Source organism: Dama dama, chromosome 17 (genome assembly GCF_033118175.1).
Source record: "Dama dama isolate Ldn47 chromosome 17, ASM3311817v1, whole genome shotgun sequence".
Lineage (NCBI taxonomy): Eukaryota > Metazoa > Chordata > Mammalia > Artiodactyla > Cervidae > Dama > Dama dama.
Genome location: NC_083697.1, coordinates 43,275,923 through 43,299,995, shown reverse-complemented (window position 1 = coordinate 43,299,995; position 24,073 = coordinate 43,275,923). Strand labels below are relative to the sequence as shown.

At 40.4% G+C, this 24,073-nt stretch overlaps 1 protein-coding gene across 11 annotated transcripts in view; it reads left to right on the top strand.

The window, feature by feature from the left end:
- The first annotated feature begins 8,072 nt into the window (after nt 1-8,072).
- Nucleotides 8,073-24,073, top strand: part of LCORL (ligand dependent nuclear receptor corepressor like) — a 167,578-nt gene continuing 151,577 nt past the window's right edge. For 3 of the 11 annotated variants that reach the window (XM_061164458.1, XM_061164456.1, XM_061164459.1), the window contains exon 1: nt 8,073-8,381. In XM_061164458.1, the coding sequence (XP_061020441.1) occupies nt 8,225-8,381 (157 nt within the window). In that variant the 5' untranslated portion in view covers nt 8,073-8,224. Of the gene's footprint in view, nt 8,382-9,274; nt 9,418-24,073 lie in introns of those variants that run through there. The other 8 variants (XM_061164448.1, XM_061164453.1, XM_061164454.1 and 5 more) reach the window with 8 other exon arrangements.

The window sequence follows — 24,073 nt, the reverse complement described above, 5'->3', positions numbered from 1 at the left end:
CCTCTCGATGAAACTCAAAGAGGAGAGTGAAAAAGTTGGCTTAAGATTCAACATTCAGAAAACTAAGATCATGGCATCCGGTCCCATCACTTCATGGCAAATAGATGGGGAAACAAGTCAGACTTTATTTTTTGGGCTCCAAAATCACTGCGGACGGTGATTGCGGCCATGAAATTAAAAGACGTTTACTCCTTGGAAGGAAAGTTATGACCAACCTAGATAGCATATTAAAAAGCAGAGACATTACTTTGCCAACAAAGGTCTGTCTAGTCAAAGCTATGGTTTTTCCAGTAATCTTGTATGGATGTGACAGTTGGACTATAAAGAAAGCTAAGCGTCAAAGAATTGATGCTTTTGAACTGTAGTGTTGGAGAAGACTCTTGAGACTCCCTTGGACTGCAAGGAGATCCAACCAGTCCATCCTAAAGGAGATCAGTCCTGAATATTCACTGGAAGGACTGATGCTGAAGCTGAAATTCTGATACTTTGGCCACCTGATGCAAAGAGCTGACTCATTTGAAAAGACCCTGATGCTGGAAAAGATTGAAGGCAGGAGGAGAAGGGGATAACAGAGGATGCGATGATTGAATGGCATCACCGACTCAATGGACATGAGTTTGAGTAAACTCTGGGAGTTGGTGATGGACAGGGAGGCCTGGCACGCTGCAGTCCATGGGGTGGCAAAGAGTCGGACACGACTGAGTGACTGAACTGAACTGATACATGCTCAACAAATCATGGCTATTATTAAAGTAAAGAAAGTCAAGATTAGGAAACAGGAAATCTGATCTTTAGCTTGTATACTACTGCTTATAAGCTGTGTAACCTACATAAATTGCTTATTCTCTCTGGGTCTCAATATGCCCAACTGAAAAAGTAAGGGATTGACCTAGACAACCCATACCCTCACTAAACTGTAATAGTCTAGGTGCTATAGATGACATTTTATTTGACTTTGATACTGAACTATGCAATTGGATTAAATTGGATCAAATTGCCATCATTAAGCTATAATACATTGAAATTTTATGAAAAGGCTGAAAATGAAAGTGATAATAATGAGTTAGGATGGGGAAGTAATCTCAAGTGCACACAAAAAGAGTAGTGATAGATCAGATCCTATTAACATCTATCTGGATGTAAGAGAAAATAGATGGTAAATTTATTCAATTCAGATGCCAAGCTCAAAGGTGTGTGATTTTGTAAAAAGAAAAAAAAGAGAACAAGAAAAGAAAACATGCTCACCCTACTTTCAGTATTGGTTATCCTTCCAGTTTAGGGCCTGAAATCCTCCTAATACAGCAAAGCTCGTATCTAACTATAAGATATTTAATATGAAGAGGTTACAGGGTGTAACAGCAATCTTTTTAAAATGTATTTTAAAATACCCAGTGGTTGAACTAAACAAAGAACATGGAAAACAAAAATCTGAGATATGCCTCTGAGATAAGTGACAATGCTGAATCAACTATTATGCCCATTTTAATGTACACTGACAGTTTTGGAATAGGAAATAGACATTGTAGTGTAAGAAAGGAAATCCATGATCATTATATTTCTGCTCCTTCAATTTTTATTCCATCATTTGAAACCTTATCATTATTCCCTACAAAATGTACAGAAAAGATGTTGACAATATTTGGAAATATATCAAGAAGATAAAATTGGTCATCTATTTAACTATTTAACTACAGTATTGAAATTAAATGCATCAGCATGTGTATCTGAAGCAAGTGTCCTTAGTGTCCAAACTCCCACAATTAAAAAAACACTGAAAATCTTTGGCTCATAAATCTGGATGAATCTAAGATGCTTGCATAACATTTAGCATAATATGGTAGCGTGACTGATTAGAAATATTTTGTAAGTGGCTGTGTTCCATGTCCTAATAATTCATTAATCAAATTTGTCTTTGATATAAGAATCAAAGAATCAAAATCCTTCTGATCAGTGCATTATAGCTCAGAACTAAAGGAAATATAGTAAAGTATGATATTTTTAAAGCAGTTAATAAAGTTTACTTAAAAAATGGCTTCTCAGAATAATGAGCAATTTTATAGTTAAGGCATCTAATAGCTATGCCTTATACTTCCAAAATCTAGTTTACACAAAAATGTTTATATTTTATTAAATTATAAAATGTATGCTATTTTGTATTTCATGTTGATAATTCATAATTAAATAGGTATTTTATAATCTTATTTGTATACTGGGTTGTTTATTTTTGTTGCAAAATAAAAGGATAGCTTTCATTTTTGGTTAGTATCTCAAAAAACATCTCTTGTCATGTACCTCTGTAATTTCATATTTCTCTTCTATGGAAACATGGGTATTTCAAACTACTCCAATTTATTTGTATGTTTATGTCATATTCTAAAATGTACCCTAGCTTAAGAATTGACCAGCAAATGATTACATAAATCAAGAAATGCAATTTTTCCAGCAGTTCATATATATACTTGATACTCTATAGATTGTTTATAAGTTTTAGGTGGATAATAGTGAGCTTGGATGGATATTTATGGTGGTTTGATTGAAGTAATAACCCTAATTTGTTGATCTTTTCTGTATCCATGCCATTTGTTAGTTCTCTTGCTCTCAGACGTTGAGCTTGGTCATATGATTTGCCTTGTTTAATAGGAGAATAGCAAGCAAATATGATGCAAGCAAAGACTTCAAAAGCACTTACACTGCTCACCCTCTTATTGTGCTTTATATCCTGCAACTAAATAAATAAACTTTAGCTCAGTTCAGTTCAGTCTCTCAGTCATGTGCGAGTTTTTGTGACCCCATGGACTGCAGCACACCAGGTCTCCCTGTCCATCACCAACTCCCAGAGTTTACTCAAACTCATGTCCATTGAGTCAGTGATGCCATTCAACCATCTCATCCTCTGTTGTCCCCTTCTCCTCCTGCCTTTAATCTTTCCCAACATCAGGGTCTTTTCCAATGAGACAGTTCTTTGCATCAGGTGGCCAAAGTATTGGAGCTCTAGCTAGTCTCTCGATAATGAAATGCTTGGCTCAGTCATTCCTTTCACCGCAGCAAATGGGGAGCCAAACTCCAGACCAGAGAGAGGACACTGTAGATCAAGCAGCTTCCAGCATTAGCAATCCCAGTCAAAACCAGCAGTGCTCACCAGATAAGCAGAACCGCCCATTTAATCTGTAGACTTTTTGAGTGATAACAAATGGTTGTTCTTATTAGTTTGTTACACAGCAATAAACAATGATATAATATATACTGGAAATAGGTGGAAGAATAAAAAATCTTTCTAAAGACCATTAACATTTTGTTAATTAAAATAACATTAATATAGTTATATTATGATATTATATTATTAATATAATTTTGCTATATTAAAAATCCTTTGTTAGTAGCTAGATTTTCAGAGTAGGAGCCAATCTTGCATATGATTCCTCTATCCTTGGCCCTATAGATATCCCTAACAATTGCCAAATCAATCAATAAACAATGGGCATCAACTAAGTGCCTGGAACAGCACTAGATGCTGAAAATACAAAGGCGAATCAATTAGACTTCTATTATTATGTTCATTGAACTCACACAAAAATCAAGTTATTGGATTGTTATAACATACTCTGTGATACTTGCCATGGAAAAAAATCTTTGCTCTTCAAAGTCAAGCTGAATTCTAGTCCATGGGGTCACAAAATAGTCGGACACGACTTAGCAAGTAAACAACAACAAAAGTTAACTCAATTTGTGTATTTCATTGTATATGGCCATTATCTTCCTCTTCTCCCAGAAGTTCTATAGATATGATATTCATTAGTTCTGTTCATTAATACTTATTTCCCCTACTTTGGAGGAACACAGTAGCACTGCACATTCCCTCAGGCAGTAGACTGAAAAGTGGGCACAAATAGTTTCCTTCCCTCTTTCTATGTCCTTTTCCAGCATGTCTTCCTGTTAAGAGGTAGGATCTATGTCCCCATTTTGACACTGGGCTCGGCCACATGATTTGCTTTAGCCAATGGACCTGGAGCAAATGTGACCCAAGGTGAAACTTAAAAAGTGCTTGTGCATAGAGGCTTGCTCTCTTGCTGCTTTTAGAATCCTGTGACTACCACCAAGAGAACAAGCCAAGGCTAGCTTCCTGATGATGAGGGACACCTGAATTGTTTGTTCTGTTGTCTCAGCTGACAGTTCACCCTCAGAAACAGAGCTGCCTTGTTGACAGGGAGCTTTTCACAAACACCTGAGTGAGTCCAGGCTGGGCAAGCAGAACTATCTGGCTGAGCCTAATGAAAATTGCTATCCCATAGAATCATGAACTAAACAAAGTTGATGTTACTAACTTTTAAGTTTTGAGGTGGTTTGTTATGCCCTATGTGATATATCAACTCCTCTGAAGTTAGGCATAGCCACACGATTTACTTCACCTAATGAAATATTTTACTTTTGGCAGAAGCCTTTAAGAGCTGGACTATGCTTTGGTTATCTTTTTTCCTCTTGTCATGCTGACTGGGGGACTTTCAGATTTAGGGGGGGTCCCATAAACTTGGGTCCCTGAGTGGACACAGAACAGTTCCCCCTTCCCTCCCCAATACCGATTATTTTCCCCAATCATTTTTATTAGTTGGAGGCTAATTACTTTACAATATTGTAGTGGTTTTTGCCATACATTGACCTGAATCAGCCATGGATTTACATGTGTTGCCCATCCTGAACCCCCCTCCCTCCTCCCTCCCCATCCCATCCCTCTGGGTCATCCCAGTGCACCAGCCCCAAGCACTTGTCTCATGCATCCAACCTGGACTGGTGATCTATTTCACACTTGATAATATACATGTTTCGATACTGTTCTCTCAGATCATCCCACCCTCGCCTACTCCCATAGAGTCCGAAAGTCTGTTCTATACATCTGTTCAGGCTCTACTACAAAGCTACAGTCATCAAGACAGTATGGTACTGGCACAAAGACAGAAATATAGAACAATGGAACAGAATAGAAAGCCCAGAGATAAATCCACGTACCTACTGACACCTTATCTTCGACAAAGGAGGCAAGAATATACAATGGAATAAAGTCAACCTCTTTAATAAGTGGTGCTGGGAAAACTGGTCAACCACTTGTAAAAGAATGAAACTAGAACACTTTCTAACATCATACACAAAAATAAACTCAAAATGGATTAAAGATCTAAATGTAAGACCAGAAACTATAAAACTCCTGGAGGAGAACATAGGCAAAACACTCTCCGACATAAATCACAGCAAGATCCTCTATGACCCACCTCCCAGAATATTGGAAATAAAAGCAAAAGTAAACAAATGGAACCTAATTAAACCCAATACCGATTTTTGGAGAACATATAGTTTAAGTAAGAAGTAAATTTTTATATTAAACCTGAGATTTTGGGTTTCTATTATTGGAGCATTACCCAGCCCATCTGACTAACATAGAATTTGGTGCCCAGAAGGAAGTACAGTTATGATAGAAAATCTAAAATACATTCTATGACTTAAAAGCTCAGTGAGTAGTGGCGAGGAAACTGTCGTTAGATGCTAGAAAGTAGGCAATCCATGTTAGCTGTGGTAAAATATTTTGCTAATACTATTCATGCATGCCACCCATTCGTGCCCTTTCTAAACAGTTATTCTGTTCCTGTCCCACCACTGTATGTTAAGTGCATGTGTGTGTGTGTGTGTGTGTGTGTGTGTGTGTGTGTGTGTGTGTGTGTGTGTGTGTGTGTAAGCAGGGAAGATAGATACTTTGTCATTTCAGGTCTCTATACCAAGAGAAATGTTTTTTTTCCTGTTCTAATACAGGAACTACCAAGCATCACCCAGAGATGCTGGACTTTGAGATTAATGCCAGTACTGAATAGAACTTTTGGATTGTTTCACTTGTGATAGGAATGAATATATTTTGCAGCATAAGGAGAGTGATATGTAAATTGGTGATTAGAAGGATGGATTGCAGTAGTCATTGGTACTATTCACTAGTAAATTTTGGTTAATTTTCCTTCTGGGCAAATGATAGAATTATACTTTTCTGCTTCCTTCAAGGTAGCATGCCCACATAACTTGCTTTTGTCAATGAAATATGAGGGAAATTTACTTGGATCACTTTTAGAAACAGCCTGTTTGACATTCATCTTCCTTGAGCCTATCATGCAAGTGGGGAGGCTCCAGAGATTGGTTGGAGCCTCCTTAAGCCAACTGGTTGCTTGGTGACAATCTCAGGAGTGAAGTTCTCCCCAATCCCTCCCTTCCTTCTACCAGAAATGAACATACAAATGAACAGGAAATAACTGTTTTGTTGTTATTTTTAAGCCACTAAAACTTTTGCATCCTTTGTTACTGCACCAGTAACTTGCTGCTACTGCTTAGTAGCTTCAGCCTTGTCTTACCAGACTCCTCTGTCCTTGGGATTCTCTAGGCAAGAGTATTAGAGTGGGTTGACATGCCCTCCTCCACAGGATCTTCCTGATCCAGGAGGGATTGAACCTGGGTCTCCTGCATTGCAGGCAGATTCTTTACCGCTGAGCCACCAGGGAAGCTCTAGTAACCTAGCCTATGCTAACCAATGTGAAAGAGGTTGATAATTTTGGTGATTACAGTTTCAGTAGAATGCATAACTGAAACCATCCACTGATAACTCCAAAAGCATCTTCATTCATGATTTCACTTGCTTCTTCAATTGTGTTCATTCTAAACAACATGATTATGAGATTTTGAACTTCACTTTTTTTTTTTTAATTTTTGAAAATTTAAAACTGCATTTTCACTACTGAGGAAGAAGAGATGTGCTAGCAGGACTACTTTCTCCTGGGGGCAAGGATGGGGCGAGAGGTAGATAAGGAAGGATAGCCCACAAAATAGGGAGGATGGAACCGAATTCAGAATTCACAGGCGTTTCCAACAAGAATTAAAACGTGTTTTCCACAGACTTGTGCATAAATTCCAAGTAATACACTACTTCTCAGTAAACTTTGGGGTCTTAGTTTCGGTTCAGCACTCTGCACTTATACAGAAACACATGCACAATCACTGTGGTGCAAAAGTAAAAACTGTCACTGGAGTTCATATTTAACCAAAAGCTTTCTCTCTGTGCGAAGAAACATTTTCTCTAGAGCAGCGCAGAATTTATTCCAAACGTTTAAGTGCTAAATCCCGTACCGCGCACTGCACCAGGGTTAGGCAAACGAAAGATGACATGGAATACAAGATTCAATGGGTTGCTGTCCAGGAGCTTACATTTTGCCGAGCATAAGTGTCTCTTTTGGAGTTTTAACCCAGCCACATCCAATCCTCTGCCCCGTAAACGATTTCTGGTGAAGTCCCACATCTTTCCCCTAATTTTACAAATATTCTTGCTTTCTGAGATGTCATCGCCCTGGAAACTGAAGTCACTGTGGGCTCTGTCTTGGGACATTCGGCAGATCTCGGATGCAACTGAATCACCGGCTTGTTCTTTCCCTAGAGTGGCGAGATGACAGTGACCCCAAAAGTTTCCAGCACTTAGAGCATAAGTTTAAAGTAGCCCGAACCTTCAAGAGACCCACAACTCTAGCGGCTTCCACTGCCCTTCTATCACGAATTCTAAGGAAGTTAGGGCGGTTGGGTCAGACCCTGCAACTCTCGCAGTGCATTGTTCTGGGCGCTAAACCCACAAGCCGCGCGGAGCTGAGAAGTCTAAGGCCGGGCAGCAGTCCCAAGTGTGCAAAGACCGAAAAGTGCCCGTCTCTACTGGACTGCAAGAACCGGCATGCATCGCGCCGAGACGGCAATCTCCGCTTCGGAACCCCAGCGCAAAGGGGCCTGGGAAGTGAAGTCTCCGGGCGTCCGGAGTCGCGGTGCGAAGGCAGAAGGAAGGCATTGCTAGTCTGCTCCATTAGCGCGCCGGTTCCTGGCCAGGCTCCGAGCCTCTCGCTGCTGCTCAGGGTTTTCGCGGGCGGCGGGAGCAGTATGGCTTGCTTGAGTAAACTCCGGGGGGAGGGGAGAGAGGGGAGTAGATGGGGAGGCGGGGTCAGCGGAAGCGGCAGGTTGCTTCCTTCTCCTTACGCTCCCTCCCCGCCTCTCCCAGAGGGAGCGATGGGAGGGGGAGGGAAGGGCAGAGGGAAGGTAGTGTGACACGTGTCAATCAACCCCCCTCCGGGGGGCGCGCGCTCCGGGGCTCGCGCCGAGGGCTCGCGCCCCTGCCTCGTGCCTGCGCCGCTCGTATGTAAATGAGGGCGCGTGACGCGGGACGCAGATGGACAAGGGAAGAGAGAGAATGGCCGCTGCCGCCGCCGCTGCTGCCGCCGCCGCCGCCGCCGCCGCTCAGTGCCGGAGCCCTCGGTGCGCGGCGGAGAGGAGAGGATTCCGGCGGGAACTCGACTCTTGGCGCCACCGCCTCATGCACTGTGTAGGTAAGAGAGACACGGGCCGGAGCCCCGGCTCCGCGCGGCGACGACTGCCGCAGCCCGAGGAGTTTGTGGCTGAGGGGTTTAGTTGAATCTTCCGTTCGGGTCAGTTCAATGGGGGAGCGAGATGGGAGCGGCGGCGCGGCGGCTCCGGCGCTCGCCTTTTGTCTGGGGGCTCTTCGCCCGGCGCGGTCCGCGCTCATTCTCCTTCTTTGCTCTTGGGCTCCCCTGGAACTGTTAGTTAGGACCCGCTCGCCGAGCCCCCGAGGAAACGGCTCGCTTGCGCTCTCCCCGAAACTCGTCGGCGCCCCTCGCAGCTCACCGTCAGCCCTGTCAATAGGGAGGAAGCTGGCCGGCGGGTCGGCGCCTGGGCGGAGGGGAGCCGGCGGGCAGAGCCGACGGGAGGAAGGCGGGCTGGTCCGCGCCCCCGCCGGGCGCACACACACCCCCTTCTGCCGCCGGGGACCGGGCTGGCGGACGCAGCCGAGCTCCGGGGACCGGGACCTGAGCGACCCTCGGGCGCTCGCGGGGCTGGTATCTAGGGTGGGCCCGCTGGGGGCGAGGGGCGGCGGGGGCGTCGCCCGAGGGGCGGGGGTGCCCAACTCTGCCCTCTCGTGCTCGGCGGCGGCGGCGCTGTGTGTACCCCTTTAAGAAGGAGCCGCTCGAGCGCTGACGGTTGGGATTTGAAGTTCTTCCTCCCTCTTTGGAAGTCTGGACTGAGAGGGGGTGTTGCCATGGCGACGGCAACCCCCCCCCCCTTTTCTCCTCACGGACGCCCCGAAGACTCGGGTCTTCTTTTACTGTCATGTGATGGACCCTTCCCTGCACAGACATGCACATCGCTCTCCCCACCTCGCATCCCCTTCTGCAATTTCGTCTTTCTTTTTGGTTGGGTGGGAATCGTTTTGCTTCAAACTTCTGGGCTCCGGACTGTCATTCTGCGGGTTCCTCGGGGGTGGCGTGAGGTGGTGGGATCTCGCCGCCTTGCCGCCGTTGCTTTTTTGTCTGAGTGAGACGTGTACGTGGAGCTGTTATCCAGCAGGTTGGTTGAGTGGGCACTGAGGGGATAACGCGGGTTGTGGGATGGGGTGTGTTGTGTTTGTTTTGGAAGGGGTTGATGGGTTGGAGAGTATGAGAAGAGGTGGAGGGAAGGTTGCATTGTCTAAGGAGTGGATAGTGGCAGCACCTTGCTCAACTGGCGATTAAACCTTGGCTTTGGGAGTTGAGGAAGGAAACCTTAGTTCCCTAAGAAAACAGCTACCTTGTTTCCATCTGTTCTTGCGCCACCTCGCGCCCCTTTCCCTCCCCCCACTCCCCTTAGATTTGTTTAGTTAGCGCTTGAAGATCTTGTTTTTCAGTAGTGAAAAGGAGATCGTGGTAAGAAACTAGTACAACTTAACACAGAAATGTGCACTGCGGAGTACGGTGGGTATAGGAAAACATACCAGAAGGAAGGTTGCTCTGATTAGGGACATTTAAGTTATGTTTAAGCAAGTCACAGTTTTACCCTTTATATGTTTTGTTCTCATCTAAGGAAACGTTCTAGGAAATAGCTTTAGTCAAGTAGTCATAAGTGATTTTGCTTTAAAAAATGTGAAAAAGAACCTCATCGTATTTTTATGTAAAATTTTAAGCGAAGTGTTGCTAATGCCTCCCGAATACAAAATGGACCCTGTTTTTATAATTGCTTATGTAAAGATCTCTCCCACTGACAACCTGTTTGAAAACTGTTGAGTTGTTCAGTTAGAGTCAGGCAGGATGGTAGCATTGTAATACCGGCTCGAGATACTGTGTTAAGTTTTGCCGAGGCACAGTTATTTGACGATGTCTTTGGACAATTTTTATATTTTAGTATACTTTGGCTTTTTGTTTTTCTCATCTTGCTTGTTTAGTTGCATTAAGTATCACTTTGTCTCACAAAAATATGTTTTTGAAAAATAGTCGAATTTTTGTTAATCGCAAAATTAATTGAATTTGATGGAAAAGGGAAACAGGATATCTTCCTGTCTTACCTACTTGGATACTTTAGTAGGATTAGAAGACGTTGAAAATTGGGTTAATGCTGTGTGTTAATGCTGTATGCAGTCACTATATTCACTTGTACGATATTTGAAAGGAAATTTTTTTTTTTCCCCTAAGCCCTAACTATATTTGAGAATTACTTCCCACAGCCCCAGTCCTACTCAGGAGACCTAAGAAGATCCATCTCCTACTTTGTTTTTATCATGGTTGTTTTTTAAATAAACGATAAAACTCTTAAGCAGGGTAAACACTGGTTGATTGGGTTTTTTCAGTAGTCTTATGTGTGAAGCACCTATTCATAGTATGAATTGAGATTGAATGCATTTGTGTAACTTTTAAGTTGCGTTTTGCTATTTGTAAACATGTTCGCAAAGAAACTGTATTCTTTTTACTGTGCCTGTGTATATGTGTGTGAATATATGTGTACTTCCATATTGAATATTTAGTGCTCTTATTGACATTTTATAAAATATCCTGTCTGCCTTTGGGGAAGAAAATGATGTACAAGGCTTTTTTTAAATGAGGTATGGAAATTGTAAGCAGTGTCTCAAGGCTGTACAGCAAATTAGTATTGAAATAATAGTGATATTTTAAAATCTCAGTTCTTAGCCTAAATCTTCAATCTTTTTCACTAAAAAAAAATATTAATGTTCTAATTTTATGGGCAAAAAGTCCATTTTACTTGTCGTAACTGCTTGTAGTTAGCTAAGGTGTTTAATTCTTGATATGGAAAATATTGTTTACCTTTCTCAATTTGTGGAACTCATCTCTTTATGTTAGATTTATAGCTACTCTGTGATTTAATCATAGTATTTCTTTTTTTAGAATTGAGGAGTTCTGTAAGCTCTGTGTCACAGTATCATTATATACAATATGATGCTTTTTACAATTTGATTTTTTTTGTTTTTTCTGCAATCGTCCTATACTGTGCTAACTTTTAAGTAGGTTCATCTAACAAATGTTTGAGTGCTTGTTGGGTATAATTAGTAGTATCCTAGTACTCAGCATGATATTGAGTGATAACAGATTTACTCCTGGATTGTATGAGATACATAATTAGTATCTGATAAGTCATAAGATTTAAAGCAAAGTCAAGTCTAGGATTAAAGAAATGCATTAATATATTTTTAAACTTTATCAGGACTTGTATAGTCTATTAGGATATTTGATCTGGGAAATGAGGCAAGTTTTTTGTTTTGTTTTAACTTTTAATTTTGATATAATCTCATGTTTACAAGAAAAGTTGAAAGAATAGTACAAGGGACTCCTCTATATCCTTCCTCACATTCAGGAATTGTATTACATTTTGCAGTATTTGCTTTATCGTTCTTGCCCTGTCATCTATTTATATCTTTTTTTTTTTTTTTTCTGGACCGTTCAAAGGTGATTTGGAGACATGATGCCTCTTTATCCCTAAATTCTTCAGTTATATACTTCCTAAAACCAAGTACATTGTCTTGCCTAACCATAGTATAGTTATTAAAACCAGGAAATATAACATTGACATACTTTAATAATACTATTACTGAATTCATAATTCATGTTCATGTTTTATCAATTTTATTTTATAGCCTTTTCCCCCAGCCAGGATCATACATTGAATTTGGTTGTCATATTTCTTTAGTCTCTTTAAATCTGGAACATTTCCTCAGCCTTTCTTGTATTTCTTGACCTTGACATTTTTGAAAAGTACAGGACAGTTATTTTGTCTAATGTCCCTCAATTTGAATTTGTCAGTTGTTTCCTCATGATTAGATTGGTTATGCATTTTTGGCAGGAATATCTTCTGTCCTTCTTAATACCTCGTATATTAAGGTTCATGATGTTGGTTTGTCCCAATGTTGGCGATGGTACCTTTGAAAGTTTGGTTAATGTGGTCTTCTCCCTATTTCTCCCTAAAAGGTACTGTTTGTGCTTTTGTAATTAATTTGTAATTGATGGGAAAATACTTTGCAGAATAGGATATTTACATAGTCTCATAAAACTTACCCACAAGTTTTAACATCCATTCATGATTTTTTGTTCTGTGGCTAGTAGTTGATACTCTGTCATAAAGCAGTCTTTCCTCTCTCTTCCTTTATTTTGTTATTTTCATCAGAATGAACTCATTGATTATTACTTTATTCAGTGGTTAAATCCATTGCTGTCATTATTTTGATTTCCAGGTTGTCCTTGGTTTGGCCAGTGGGAGCCTCAGCAAGCTGGTTCCAGTGTTTTTTGACAAACCACATATTTCCCCAACCCCTCCCTGCCCAATGATTATTTTTGAGCACTTCTTTCTTCCCAAACAACATATTCCAGGTTTATCTTGTACTTTACTTGTTCCAGCCCTGACATCAGCCATTTTTCCAAGGAGTTTTAGGTTCTTTTTAGTGGAAAATTGATTTAGATACCAAAATGTGAACAGGAGGTGTCAGGACTGTTGTTAAGCCCTATTTTATGATACAGAAGTTAATGATCAGTGTAACTGATTTCTTTAAGGTTACAACAGTAAAACAAGATTTGATTAGAATTATTCTATAAACTCCAGCATATTTCCAACATAGCATCGTTGTCCCAGTAGAAATAGTTTTCTAGTAGCCACATTTAAATGGCATGTTTGATTTTGCCCAGTATATTAAAAATATTTTAAATTAGCCCATATAAAATTGTTGAATTAGTTTACATTCTTTTTAAAATGTTAAGTCTTTGAAATCAGTTATTATATCTCAAGTTGGACTGATTACATTTCAGATGCTTAGTAGTCTTTGGCGGCAAATGGCTACCACATTGGACAGCACAGTTTTTAGAGTGACTCCAGCAAAGTCTTGATTACCTGAGTAATCAAGGTAATCACTTATTCACTTCTGTTGATACTATAGCTTTCTGATAGCTTTCCCCAAATCTTTTATTCCTCATGTCTTTTGTTTGAACACTGTAATATAGCAAATGGGAATATAGACTCTGGAGCTAGACTATCTCTGTTTGAATTATGTTAACCACCTACCAGTTACCACCTACAAGTTACTTAATCTTTCTGTACTTCAGTCCCTTACCCACAAATTAAAGGTAATAACAGTTGTTTGAAAATTAATCCTATTGATATGTTAGTATGTCTGCCATAGAAAGCATGCCCTAAACTGCCTATTATTGTTATTGAGTTATACTGGTTATTAGCAGCTTTGAGCTTTATGTTTTTGCCAATAGATTCTTTCTGGTGGGAATGCCAATGAACAATGAAAAAATCCTGAGTCATGTTAAAGAAGAAGATAGTAAGGGCTTAAAAGATCTATGTTCCAGGATATTCTTGAGCCATAGTCGTGGAGTTTAAGAATCACAGTATAGTCACTTGGCTTGGTCTTTGCTTTTTATATGTAAGGAGAGCAAAAGATGTTTGATGCCATTCTACATTCTAAGGAATATTTTGGCTTCATAGTTAACTAAATACAAGAAATTAGTTTAAATTCATTTTTAAAAAGCCTGTATCGTACTAAATCATCTTGAACTTACTCTTTGTTGGTACCTAATCTCTGTACCCTTCCTGTTAACCATGTCACTGTCTTAGAGCTCTGCACTCGGCAAGTGCTTGCAGAGTGAACTTTCTTGCAAACTACCTGCTCCCAACCACAGTCAGGGTCAGAAGATACTATCTTCCTCTATTTTTAACCTCTGAAGAAGTTATAGGAGTACTTCATAGAGCTATTACACTTAAAGATGGGACAGTCCAGGGAAATATAGTTCTACATAATCAACTTGACACTTCTTTCTGGGCGCTTCTTGTCTTCTACTCCTTTATTTTTCCACTAACTTCTGCTTCATCTTGTCACTATTGCTATGTAAATCCCAGAAGAGAAGATTTATGTAGAAATCTGGATTAGATGAGAACTGGTATGAATGGGTCAACTACCCGAAAACTTTGACCCTAAAACTATTTTTTCAAATAGCATTTATTTTATTCTTTAAAAAAGATGTGAATTATACCACTATCTAATATGTATCAGGCAAGCGGAATCTGTGATGATCATGAGTAGTTGGGTGGTAAAGACACATATCCAAATTTCTCTGTAAAATAGGCTTACTGTGAATTTTGCATGTAAAATTTGAAATTCTATGTACTCTTCCATTATTGTATACCTGGAAGTTCTGCCATCCTTGGGTTCAAGCAATATATGAATTTTATGTATTTGCAGATGTTAGAAACAGGCTGTGTGCCAGTGTGAGCATACTCTACATATCCTTCTTTCTGTGTGGTGCTTGCTGTCTCTTCCTGTCCATGCTACTTCCCTGAGCTGGCTACACGTGTGTACCCCCCTCCCTGTTTGGCTGGGTACTGTGGTAAGTTCCTGTTACGTCACCATAAGTAGCTATTATGTGTTCTCCATGCTCCTCTGACTTGTCTTTCAATCCTGGTTTTTATTTCTTCTACCACAGTGCAGTCTTGGGAGGAGCAACCAACAGCATGTAGATTTTTGGATATACAGTTTCTTCTTTCTTTTTGGTTATTCCAGTTTTTCCAATTATAACATGTATTATTGAGGTTTAGAGTTCCTTTTTCCTTTGGCTAATATTCCTTTGTGTGTGTGTGTCTGTGTGTGTGTCTGTTTTATTCACCACAGAATATAGGAAAGACAATGTGAATAGGCCCAGACCAACCTACTACTGCCATTAGGAAACTAATTAAGGTAACAAAATAATGCCATATTTGTATTTGAAGAATGCTGCTTTGCTCTTAATTAAAGCTAAATAAAAATTTGTTTTGAGACTTTTTATGTTTTCTAGAAAACAACTTACAACTTACTTTTCTGTATCTTCTTGCCTTTCATATAGTTTTCCCACTCATCGGCAACAATCCTATTCTGCTTACTTATATTTGCTTCTTTGTTTTTCTTTGTTTTTACCTTAATCTGTTACTAAGTTATTACTATTTTCTTTACAACATCCTTTTGGATTTTGTTTTTTCTGATGAAGTCAAACACTTGGGCAGGTTCAGATGAGAGTCTAATTTATGCCAGTAGCTGCATAGCTGATTTACTGTCCTTCACCTTAGTTTACAGCCTATATGTAAATCATTATTTGGAATAACTACTTTGATTTTTGTAGTTTACAAAGCAGTGGTATCTCCTATGTGTCTTTTTTCATCAAATACAAGTTAGTTGATCATAGTCCATCAGACTTCTTTCCTGTTTGGCTCACTTCTTTAGACAGCCCCGCCACTTTCATCGATTTTTTAGTTCTGTTTTGTACACATTGCCCCAAACTCTTGAGTATCTTATTAATCATAACAGCCACCCTGCATCCTCAGTCACCTTTAAAATTCAGTTGTATCCTAGAGTCTTTTCTAAAGCATTTATTGAAAAACAAGTTTGAGACCTTTCTCTGTTAATCTCAAACTGGGTAGTTCTTTTCTGATGGCTATATGTAAGGTGTGTATGTAGGAAAATAACTTCATCCAGTAGTCTTCATATTTAAATAGTAAACTAGGAAACAGTTTAAGGACCAAGGGCTAAATCTGCAAAAGGTAAAAAAGGATTAAGAATTGAAAAAACACAGTTCTTTTTAGCATCTACCACTGGTTCCAGATAGGAAAAGGAGTATGTCAAGGCTGTGTATTGTCACCCTGCTTATTTAACTTAGATGCAGAGTACATCATGAGAAACGCTGGGTTAGATGAAGCACAAGCTGGAATCAAGATTGCTGGGAGAAATGTCAAATAACTTCAGATATGCAGATGACACCACCCTTATGGCAGAAAGTAAAGAAGAACTAAAGAGCCTTTTGATGAAAGTGAAAGAGGAGAGTGAAAAAGTTGGCTTAACTCAACATTCAGAAAACGAAGACCATGGCATTCGGTCCCATCACTTCATGGCAAACAGATGGGGAAACAGTGGCTAACTTTATTTTTTGGGTTCCATATTTTTTGGGATATGAGTTTGGTTTTATGCAGATGGTGACTGCAGCCATGAAATTAAAAGACGCTTAGTCCTTGGAAGGAAAGTTATGACCAACCTAGACAGCATATTAAAAAGCAGAGATATTACTTTGTCAACAAAGGTCCGTATAGTGAAAGCTAAGATTTTTCCAGTGGTCATGTATGGATGTGAGAGTTGGACTGTAAAGAAACCTGAGCCCTGAAGAATTGATGCTTTTGAACTGTGGTGTTGGAAAAGACTCTTGAGAGTCCCTTGGACTGCATGGAGATCCAGCGAGTCCATCCTAAAGGAGATCAGTCCTGAGAGTTCATTGGAGGGACTGATGTTGAAGCTGAAACTTCAATACTTTGGCCACCTGATGCGAAGAGCTAACTTATTTGAAAAGACCCTGATGCTGGGAAAGATTGAGGGCAGGAGGAGAAGGGGACGATAGAGGATGAGATGATTGGATGGCATCACTGACTTGATGAGCATGAGTTTGGGTAAAGTCCGTGAGTTGGTGATGGACAGGGAGGCCTGGCGTGCTGTGGTTCACGGGGTCGCAAAGATTTGGACACGACTGAGCGACTGAACTGAACTAAAGTTCCAATACTTTGGCCACCTGATGGGAAGAGCCAATTCTTGGGGAAGATTGAAGGCAGGAGAAGAAGAGAGCGACAGAGGATGAGATGGTTAGGTGGCATCATCGGCTAAATGGATATGAGTTTGAGCAAATTCCAGGAGATAGTGAAGGACAGGGAATCCTGGCTTATTGTAGTCATGGCGTTGCAAAGAGTTGGACACGACTGAATGAACAAGTTCTAACCTTAGGCACAAGTCATTTTACTTTTCACAGATAGATATCTGTGAAACTAGGATAGTATCTGTCCTTAAAGCTTCACTATTTTTGGTTTTTATGAAAAGTGCTATAATACTATGTAGTAGTGGTTTCTGGACTAATTGATATAAATTAAGGAATTAGCAGCATAAAGATGACATATAAATCTGTGGAAATGAATGAGACCACCTAAGGGCAAGAGATAGTATTACTAGAGGGGAGTAGAGTACTTGGTATTACATCTTAAGGAATCTTAACACTCTTTGGATGGAGGAAGAGGAGTCTCAAGGTAAGACCACTGGACTTTTGCACTGTAAAGTAAAACTGTTGGCTGAGTACAAAAACCAGGAGAGATGGTATTACCAAATCTAAGAGGAGAGAAGAGTGTTACAATAAGGAGAGATTGTTATGTGTTGATGAGATGTCGAGTACCATTAAACAGGGAAGTGTACATTGTTTTTGGCAGCATGGAGTTCTTGGTGACCTTGACTGGATAAATTTAAGCAGAGTGGTGGGAATGGAAGCTGTATTGTAATAGGTTAGAATGTATTTAAGATGTATGTAAGAAGAGAAAACATTTGAGAAGGTACATTGAGGGAGAACATATGAATGGAGCAGTAATTGGAAGGGAGTTGCTGATGGACAGGGAAACATGGTGTGTTGCATTCCATGGGGTTGCAAGGAGTCAAACATGACTGAGCTACTGAACTGAACTGGGCTTTAGGGACGTTTGTTTCATAGATGGATAATAAGGTGGAGAATACTTTTCTGAATTGATAATATCCATGATTGCTTTATGTGTTAATTAAGCTGAGACTTGATAGCTACAAAATATTCAGAGATAATTAAATAAATATAATAGACTTGGTTTGAATCATTGAGTGTGAACTCTCATATTTCCTTCAAAACATATTTTCCTAAGTAAGTTCATCAACTTAATATGTGTAATATTAGTGTGTTATACTTTTTAAAAGAAAGATTTTTTTTCCAGTTAACTTACTGTTGTCAGTCATCGAATATCTTGAGTCCTACTGTGTGTCAGTTAATTGTAGTGTAATTCTATGATTCTTCCTAAACTAGGTTCAGAATTGGAAATAGACTCAAGAATCAGGAATCAAAGTGTTAACTTTGTAGATGGTAAGGTTGTATTGAAGAACCTGGCTTGTAACTGAGGCCAAAATTAAGACAGTATCACTCTGAACTGAACTTGCCAACCTATCAACGACAAAGCAGCTGGAGCTGCAGGCCTCTTCTAATAAACAAGGAGGCTTTACTACCTGTTACCTGTGGTTTGTCTATTGATACATTGGACCATTTAGGCAGGATGAGTGGTAGGCTTGGACATGCATGAAAAATGACCTTTAAAACATTAATGCATTCTGCTAGGAACAACTATCAGGATGCTGCCAATACTAGTCATTCTTCTTTCCTTTGGTAGGATGAATAAGGGGTAGGAAAAAAGGCGAAAGCTCCAAGAGTACTTCCCCTAAAGTATTGGGCGAGGTGGGAATTGTGAGTTGGATATAAAGACTAATTTCTATACTAGGAATTATTTGCTTTTCAAGAAATTACAGTTTTGAGGGATGTTAAGTATTAGAGTTGGCATAATAGAAAGCTAGAATTCAGTTCAGTTCAGTCGCTCATCATGTCCGAATCTTTGCGACCCCATGAACCACAGCACGCCAGGCCTCCCTGTCCATCACCAACTCCCAGAGTCCACCCAAACCCATGTCCATCGAGTCGGTGATGCCATCCAACCATCTCATCCTCTGTCGTCCCCTCCTCCTCCTGCCCTCAATCTTTCCCAGCATCAGGGTCTTTTCAGATGAGTCAGCTCTTTGCATCAGGTGGCCAAAGTATTGGAGTTTCAGTTTCAGCTTCAACATCAGTCCTTCCAATGAACACCCAGGCCTGATCTCCTTTAGGATGGACTGGTTGGATCTCCTTGCAGTCCAAGGGACTCTCAAGAGTCTTCTCCAACACCATAGTTTGAAAGCATCAATTCTTCAGCACTCAACTTTCTTTATAGTCCCACTCTCACATCCATACATGACCACTGAAAAACCATAGCCTTAACTAGATGGACCTTTGTTGGCAAAGTAATGTTTCTGCTTAGAGCAATTAATTTTGATTTGAAGAATCTGAAATGACTACATTTATTTTTTATTTTTTTAAAATTTTAAGGACGGCAGACCACGCTAGGCGGAGGCCGAACGGCGACTCGCATCAGCACCCGGGCCCAGCCTCCGGCCGAGGCAGCCGCTGCCGAGCCGCTCTGCACATGCTCAGAGCGTCCCTCCAGTCCCCTGAAATGACTACATTTAAAAGGATTGATTGAAAGAAGGAGTTGCAGTCTTTTTTTGTAAAGGGCTAGATGTAAACATTTTAGACCTTGTGGGCCATATGGTCTTTATTACAACTACTCAACTCTGCTGTTCTAATGCAAAGTTCAGTTCAGTCGCTCAGTTGTGTCTGGCGATCCTGTGGACTGCAGCATGCCAGGCCTCCCTGTCCATCACCAACTCCTGGAGTTTACTCAAATTCATGTCCATTGAGTCGGTGATACCATCCAACCATCTCATCCTCTGTCGTCCCCTTCTCCTCCTGTCTTCAATCTTTCCCAGCATCAGGGTCTTTTCAAATGAGTCAGCTCTTCGCATGAGGTGGCCAAAGTATTGGCTTCAACATCAGTCCTTCCAATGAACACTCAGGACTGATCTTTAGAATGGACTGGTTGGATCTCCTTGCAGTCCAAGGGACTCTCAAGAGTCTTCTCCAGCACCACAGTTCAAAAGCTTATAATCCAACTCTCACAGCCATACATGACTACTGGAGAAACCATAACCTTGACTAGACAGACCTTTGTTGACAAAGTAATGTCTTTGCTTTTTAATATGCTGTCTAGGTTGGTCATAACTCTCCTTCCAAGGAGCAAATGTCTTTTAATTTCATGGCCGCAGTCACCATCTGTAGTGATTTTTGTGGCCCCCAAAAATAAAGTTTCTCACTGTTTTCCTATCTATTTGCCATGAAGTGATGGAACTGGATGCCATGATCTTAGTTAACTGAATGTTGAGATTTAAGCCAACTTTTTCACTCTCCTCCTTCACTTTCATCAAGAGGCTCTTTAGTTCTTTGCTTTTTGCCATAAGGGTGGTGTCATCTGCATATCTGAGGTTATTGATATTTCTCCTGGCAATCTTGATTCCAGCTTGTGCTTCTTCCAGCCCAGCGTTTCTCATGATGTACTCTGCATATAAGTTAAATAAGCAGGGTGACAATATACAGCCTTGATGTACTCCTTTTCCTATTTGGAACCAGTCTGTTGTTCCATGTCCAGTTCTAACTGTTGCCTCCTGACCTGCATACAGATTTCTGAAGAGGCAGGTCAGGCAGTCTGGTATTCCCATCTCTTTCAGAATTTTCCACAGTTTATTGTGATCCACACAGTCAAAGGCTTTGACATAGTCAGTAAAGCAGAAATATATGTTTTTCTGGAACTCGCTTGCTTTTTCAGTGATCTAGCGGATGTTGGCAATTTGATCTCTGGTTTCTCTGCCTTTTCTAAAACCAGATTGAACATCTGGAAGTTCACGGTTCATGTATTGCCAAAGCCTGGCTTGGAGAATTTTAAGCATTACTTTACTAGTGTGTGAGATGAGTACAGTTGTGCAGTAGTTTGAGCATTCTTTGGCATTGCCTTTCTTAGGGATTCAAATGAAAACTGACCTTTTCCAGTGACCACTGCTGAATTTTCCAAATTTGCTGGCATATTGAGTGCAGCACTTTCACAGCAGCATCTTGCAGGATTTGAAATAGCTCAACTGGAATTCCATCACTTCCACTAGCTTTGTTCGTAGTGATGCTTCCTAAGGCCCACTTGACTTCACATTCCAGGATGTCTGGCTCTAGGTGAGTGATCACACCATGGTGAATATCTGGATCGTGAAGATCTTTTTTGTTCAGTTCTTCTGTGTATTCTTGCCACCTCTTGTTAATATCTTCTGCTTCTGTTAGGTCCATACCATTTCTGTCCTTTATTGAGCCCATCTTTGCATGAAATGTTCCCTTGGTATCTCTGATTTTCTTAAAGAGATCTCTAGTCTTTCCCTTTCTTTTGTTTTCCTCTAGTTCTTTGCACTGATGACTGAGGAAGGGTTTCTTACCTCTCCTTGCTGTTCTTTGGAGCTCCACTTTCAAATGGATATAGCTTTCCTTTTCTCCTTTGCTTTTTGGTTTTCTTCTTTTCACAGCTATTTGTAAGGCCTCCTAAGACAGCCATTTTGCTTTTCTGCATTTGATTTTCTTGGGGATGGTCTTGATTCCTGTTTCCAATACAATGTCACTAATCTCCGCCCGTGGTTCACCAGGCACTCTATCGGATCTAGTCCCTTAAATCTATTTCTCATTTCCACTATATAATCGTAAGGTATTTGATTTAGGCCATACCTGAATGGTCTAGTGGTTTTCCCTACTTTCTTCAATTTAAGTCTGAATTTGGCAATAAGGAGTTCATGATCTGAGCCACAGTCAGCTCCTGGTCTTGTTTTTGCTGACTGTGTAGAGCTTCTTCATCTTTGGCTGCAAAGAATATAATCAGTCTGATTTCGGTGTTAGCCATCTGGTGATGTCCATGTGTAGAGTCTTCTCTTGTGTTGTTGGGAGAGGGTGTTTGCTATGACCAGTGCAATCTCGTGACAAAACTCTTGGCAAAACTGTATTAGCCTTTGCCCGGCTTCATTCTGTACTCCCAAGGCCAAATTTGCCTGTTAGTCCAGGTGTTTCTTGACTTCCTACTTTTGCATTCCAGTCCCCTATAATGAAAAGGACATCTGTTTTGGATGTTAGTTCTATAAGGTCTTGTAGGTCTTCATAGAACCATTCAATTTGAGCTGCTTCAGCGTTATTGGTCGGGGCATAGACTTGGATTACCATGATACTGAATGGTTTGCCTTGTAAACGGGCAGAGATCATGCTTTCGTTTTTGAGATTACATCCAAGTACTGCATTTTGGACTCTCTTGTAATGGCTACTCTATTTCTTCTAAGGGATTCTTGCCCACAGTAGTAGATGCAATGGTCATCTGAGTTAAATTCACCCATTCCAGTCCTTTTTAGTTCGCTGATTTCTAAAATGTCGATGCTCACTCTTGTCATCTCCTATTTGACCACTTCCAATTTGCCTTGATTCATGAACTAACATTCCAAGTTCCTATGCAGTATTGCTGTTTACAGCTTCAGACCTTGCTTTTATCACTAGTCATATCCACAACTGGGTGTTGTTTTTGCTTTAGTTCCGTCTCTTCATTCTTATTTCTCAACTGATTTCCGGTAGCATATTGGGCACCTACCAGCTTGGGGAGTTCATCTTTCAGTGTCCTATCTTTTTGCCTTTTCATACTGTTCATGGGGTTCTCAAAGCAAGAATACTGAAGTGGTTTGTCATTCCCTTCTCCAGTGGACCACATTTTGTCAGAACTCTGTACCATGACCTGTCCATCTTGGGTGGCCCTACACGACATGGCTTAGTTTCAGAGTTAGACAAGGCTGTGGTCTGTGTGATTAGATTGGTTAGTTTTCTGTTACTGTGGTTTCAGTCTGTCTGCCCTCTGATGCCCTCTCAGTGCCTCCTGTCTTACTGGGGTTTCTCTTACCTTGGACGTGGATGTCTCTTCTAGTGCAAAAGCAACGTATAAATAAATGAGCATGGTTGTGTTCCAAAAACAAAATTATTTAGAAAAATAGGCAGATTTGACATACTGGCTATAGATTGCTGCTCCCTAAGTTAAATGATCCAGCAGGAAAGTAGGTTAGAAGGAACAGGTTGAGGGATAGTTTAAGCAAAGATATAGAAATCTAAATAGTGTATATTCTGAAAATATTCAGCACTCTAGTGTCATTGGAGTACAGGATGGAAGTAGGAAGTAGGATTGGAAGTCTAAATTATGGTGTCTATAAGGAGGAAATTATAAACGTTAGAGGCTTTTTTTTTTAATGGGTAATACGCATGATCGTATAAATCAGCTTATTTTCATTTTGGACATCTGCTGTTGGTTCAGGTTTGAGGGTTTTTTGTTTATAATAGTTTTAAGAAGCTCAAATCGAAGCAGCCCATTTAAGTCAAAGCTGGGAAAATGAGCAATTTCCATTTCAATAAATTAAGATATTGGATTGCTGAAATACTCTCAAATAGCATCCTCTTCTTTTTTTTTCTTTCTTTTTTGCCTGGGTTCTGAAAAACTTGAAAATTAAAACAAGGAGAAAGAAGCAGAATATCACTTTTATTAATGATAGAGTTCAGATAAGAGAAATAACTTGGTAGGAAAATTCGGGTTCTGACATAGGGCTTTCCTTGTAACTCAGATGGCTAAGAATCTGCCTGCAGTGCAGGTGACCCTGGTTCGATTCCTGGGTCAGGAAGATCCCCTGGAGAAGGGAATGGCAACCCACTTCAGTATTCTTGCCTAGAGAATTCTATGGACAGACCATGGAGTTGCAAAGAGTCAGACACAACTGGGCAGCTAACACACAAATAGGCCTATTTATCTACCGAGTCCCAGGCATACCAGGGGTGCAGATAGAATATGAGCTCTTTGCAGCTGTATTCTCTCAATAGCTACATCCAAGGGTCTACTCCGTTATTCTTTACAAAATCACCAGTGAGATTAGTCACTTAATTTCCCTAGGAGTAAAAAGAGGCTGAGATTGTGTGTATGATGCATCCTCCTCATAGAAGCAGGGAGCAAGGAAAGGGTATTACTCCTCTAATTACTGAGGCTGGTTTTTGCAGAGTTGTATCCAGGCATAAGTGTACTAAAAACAGTACAATTGTCATTATACTGAAAACATGTCAAACTTATATATTCAAAATATTTTTTTTAATATTCTAGTCTTTGAAATTCTCTTATTTTTTTAAACTCTCAAAGTTGGTAGAGTTTTATTTTTTTTAAT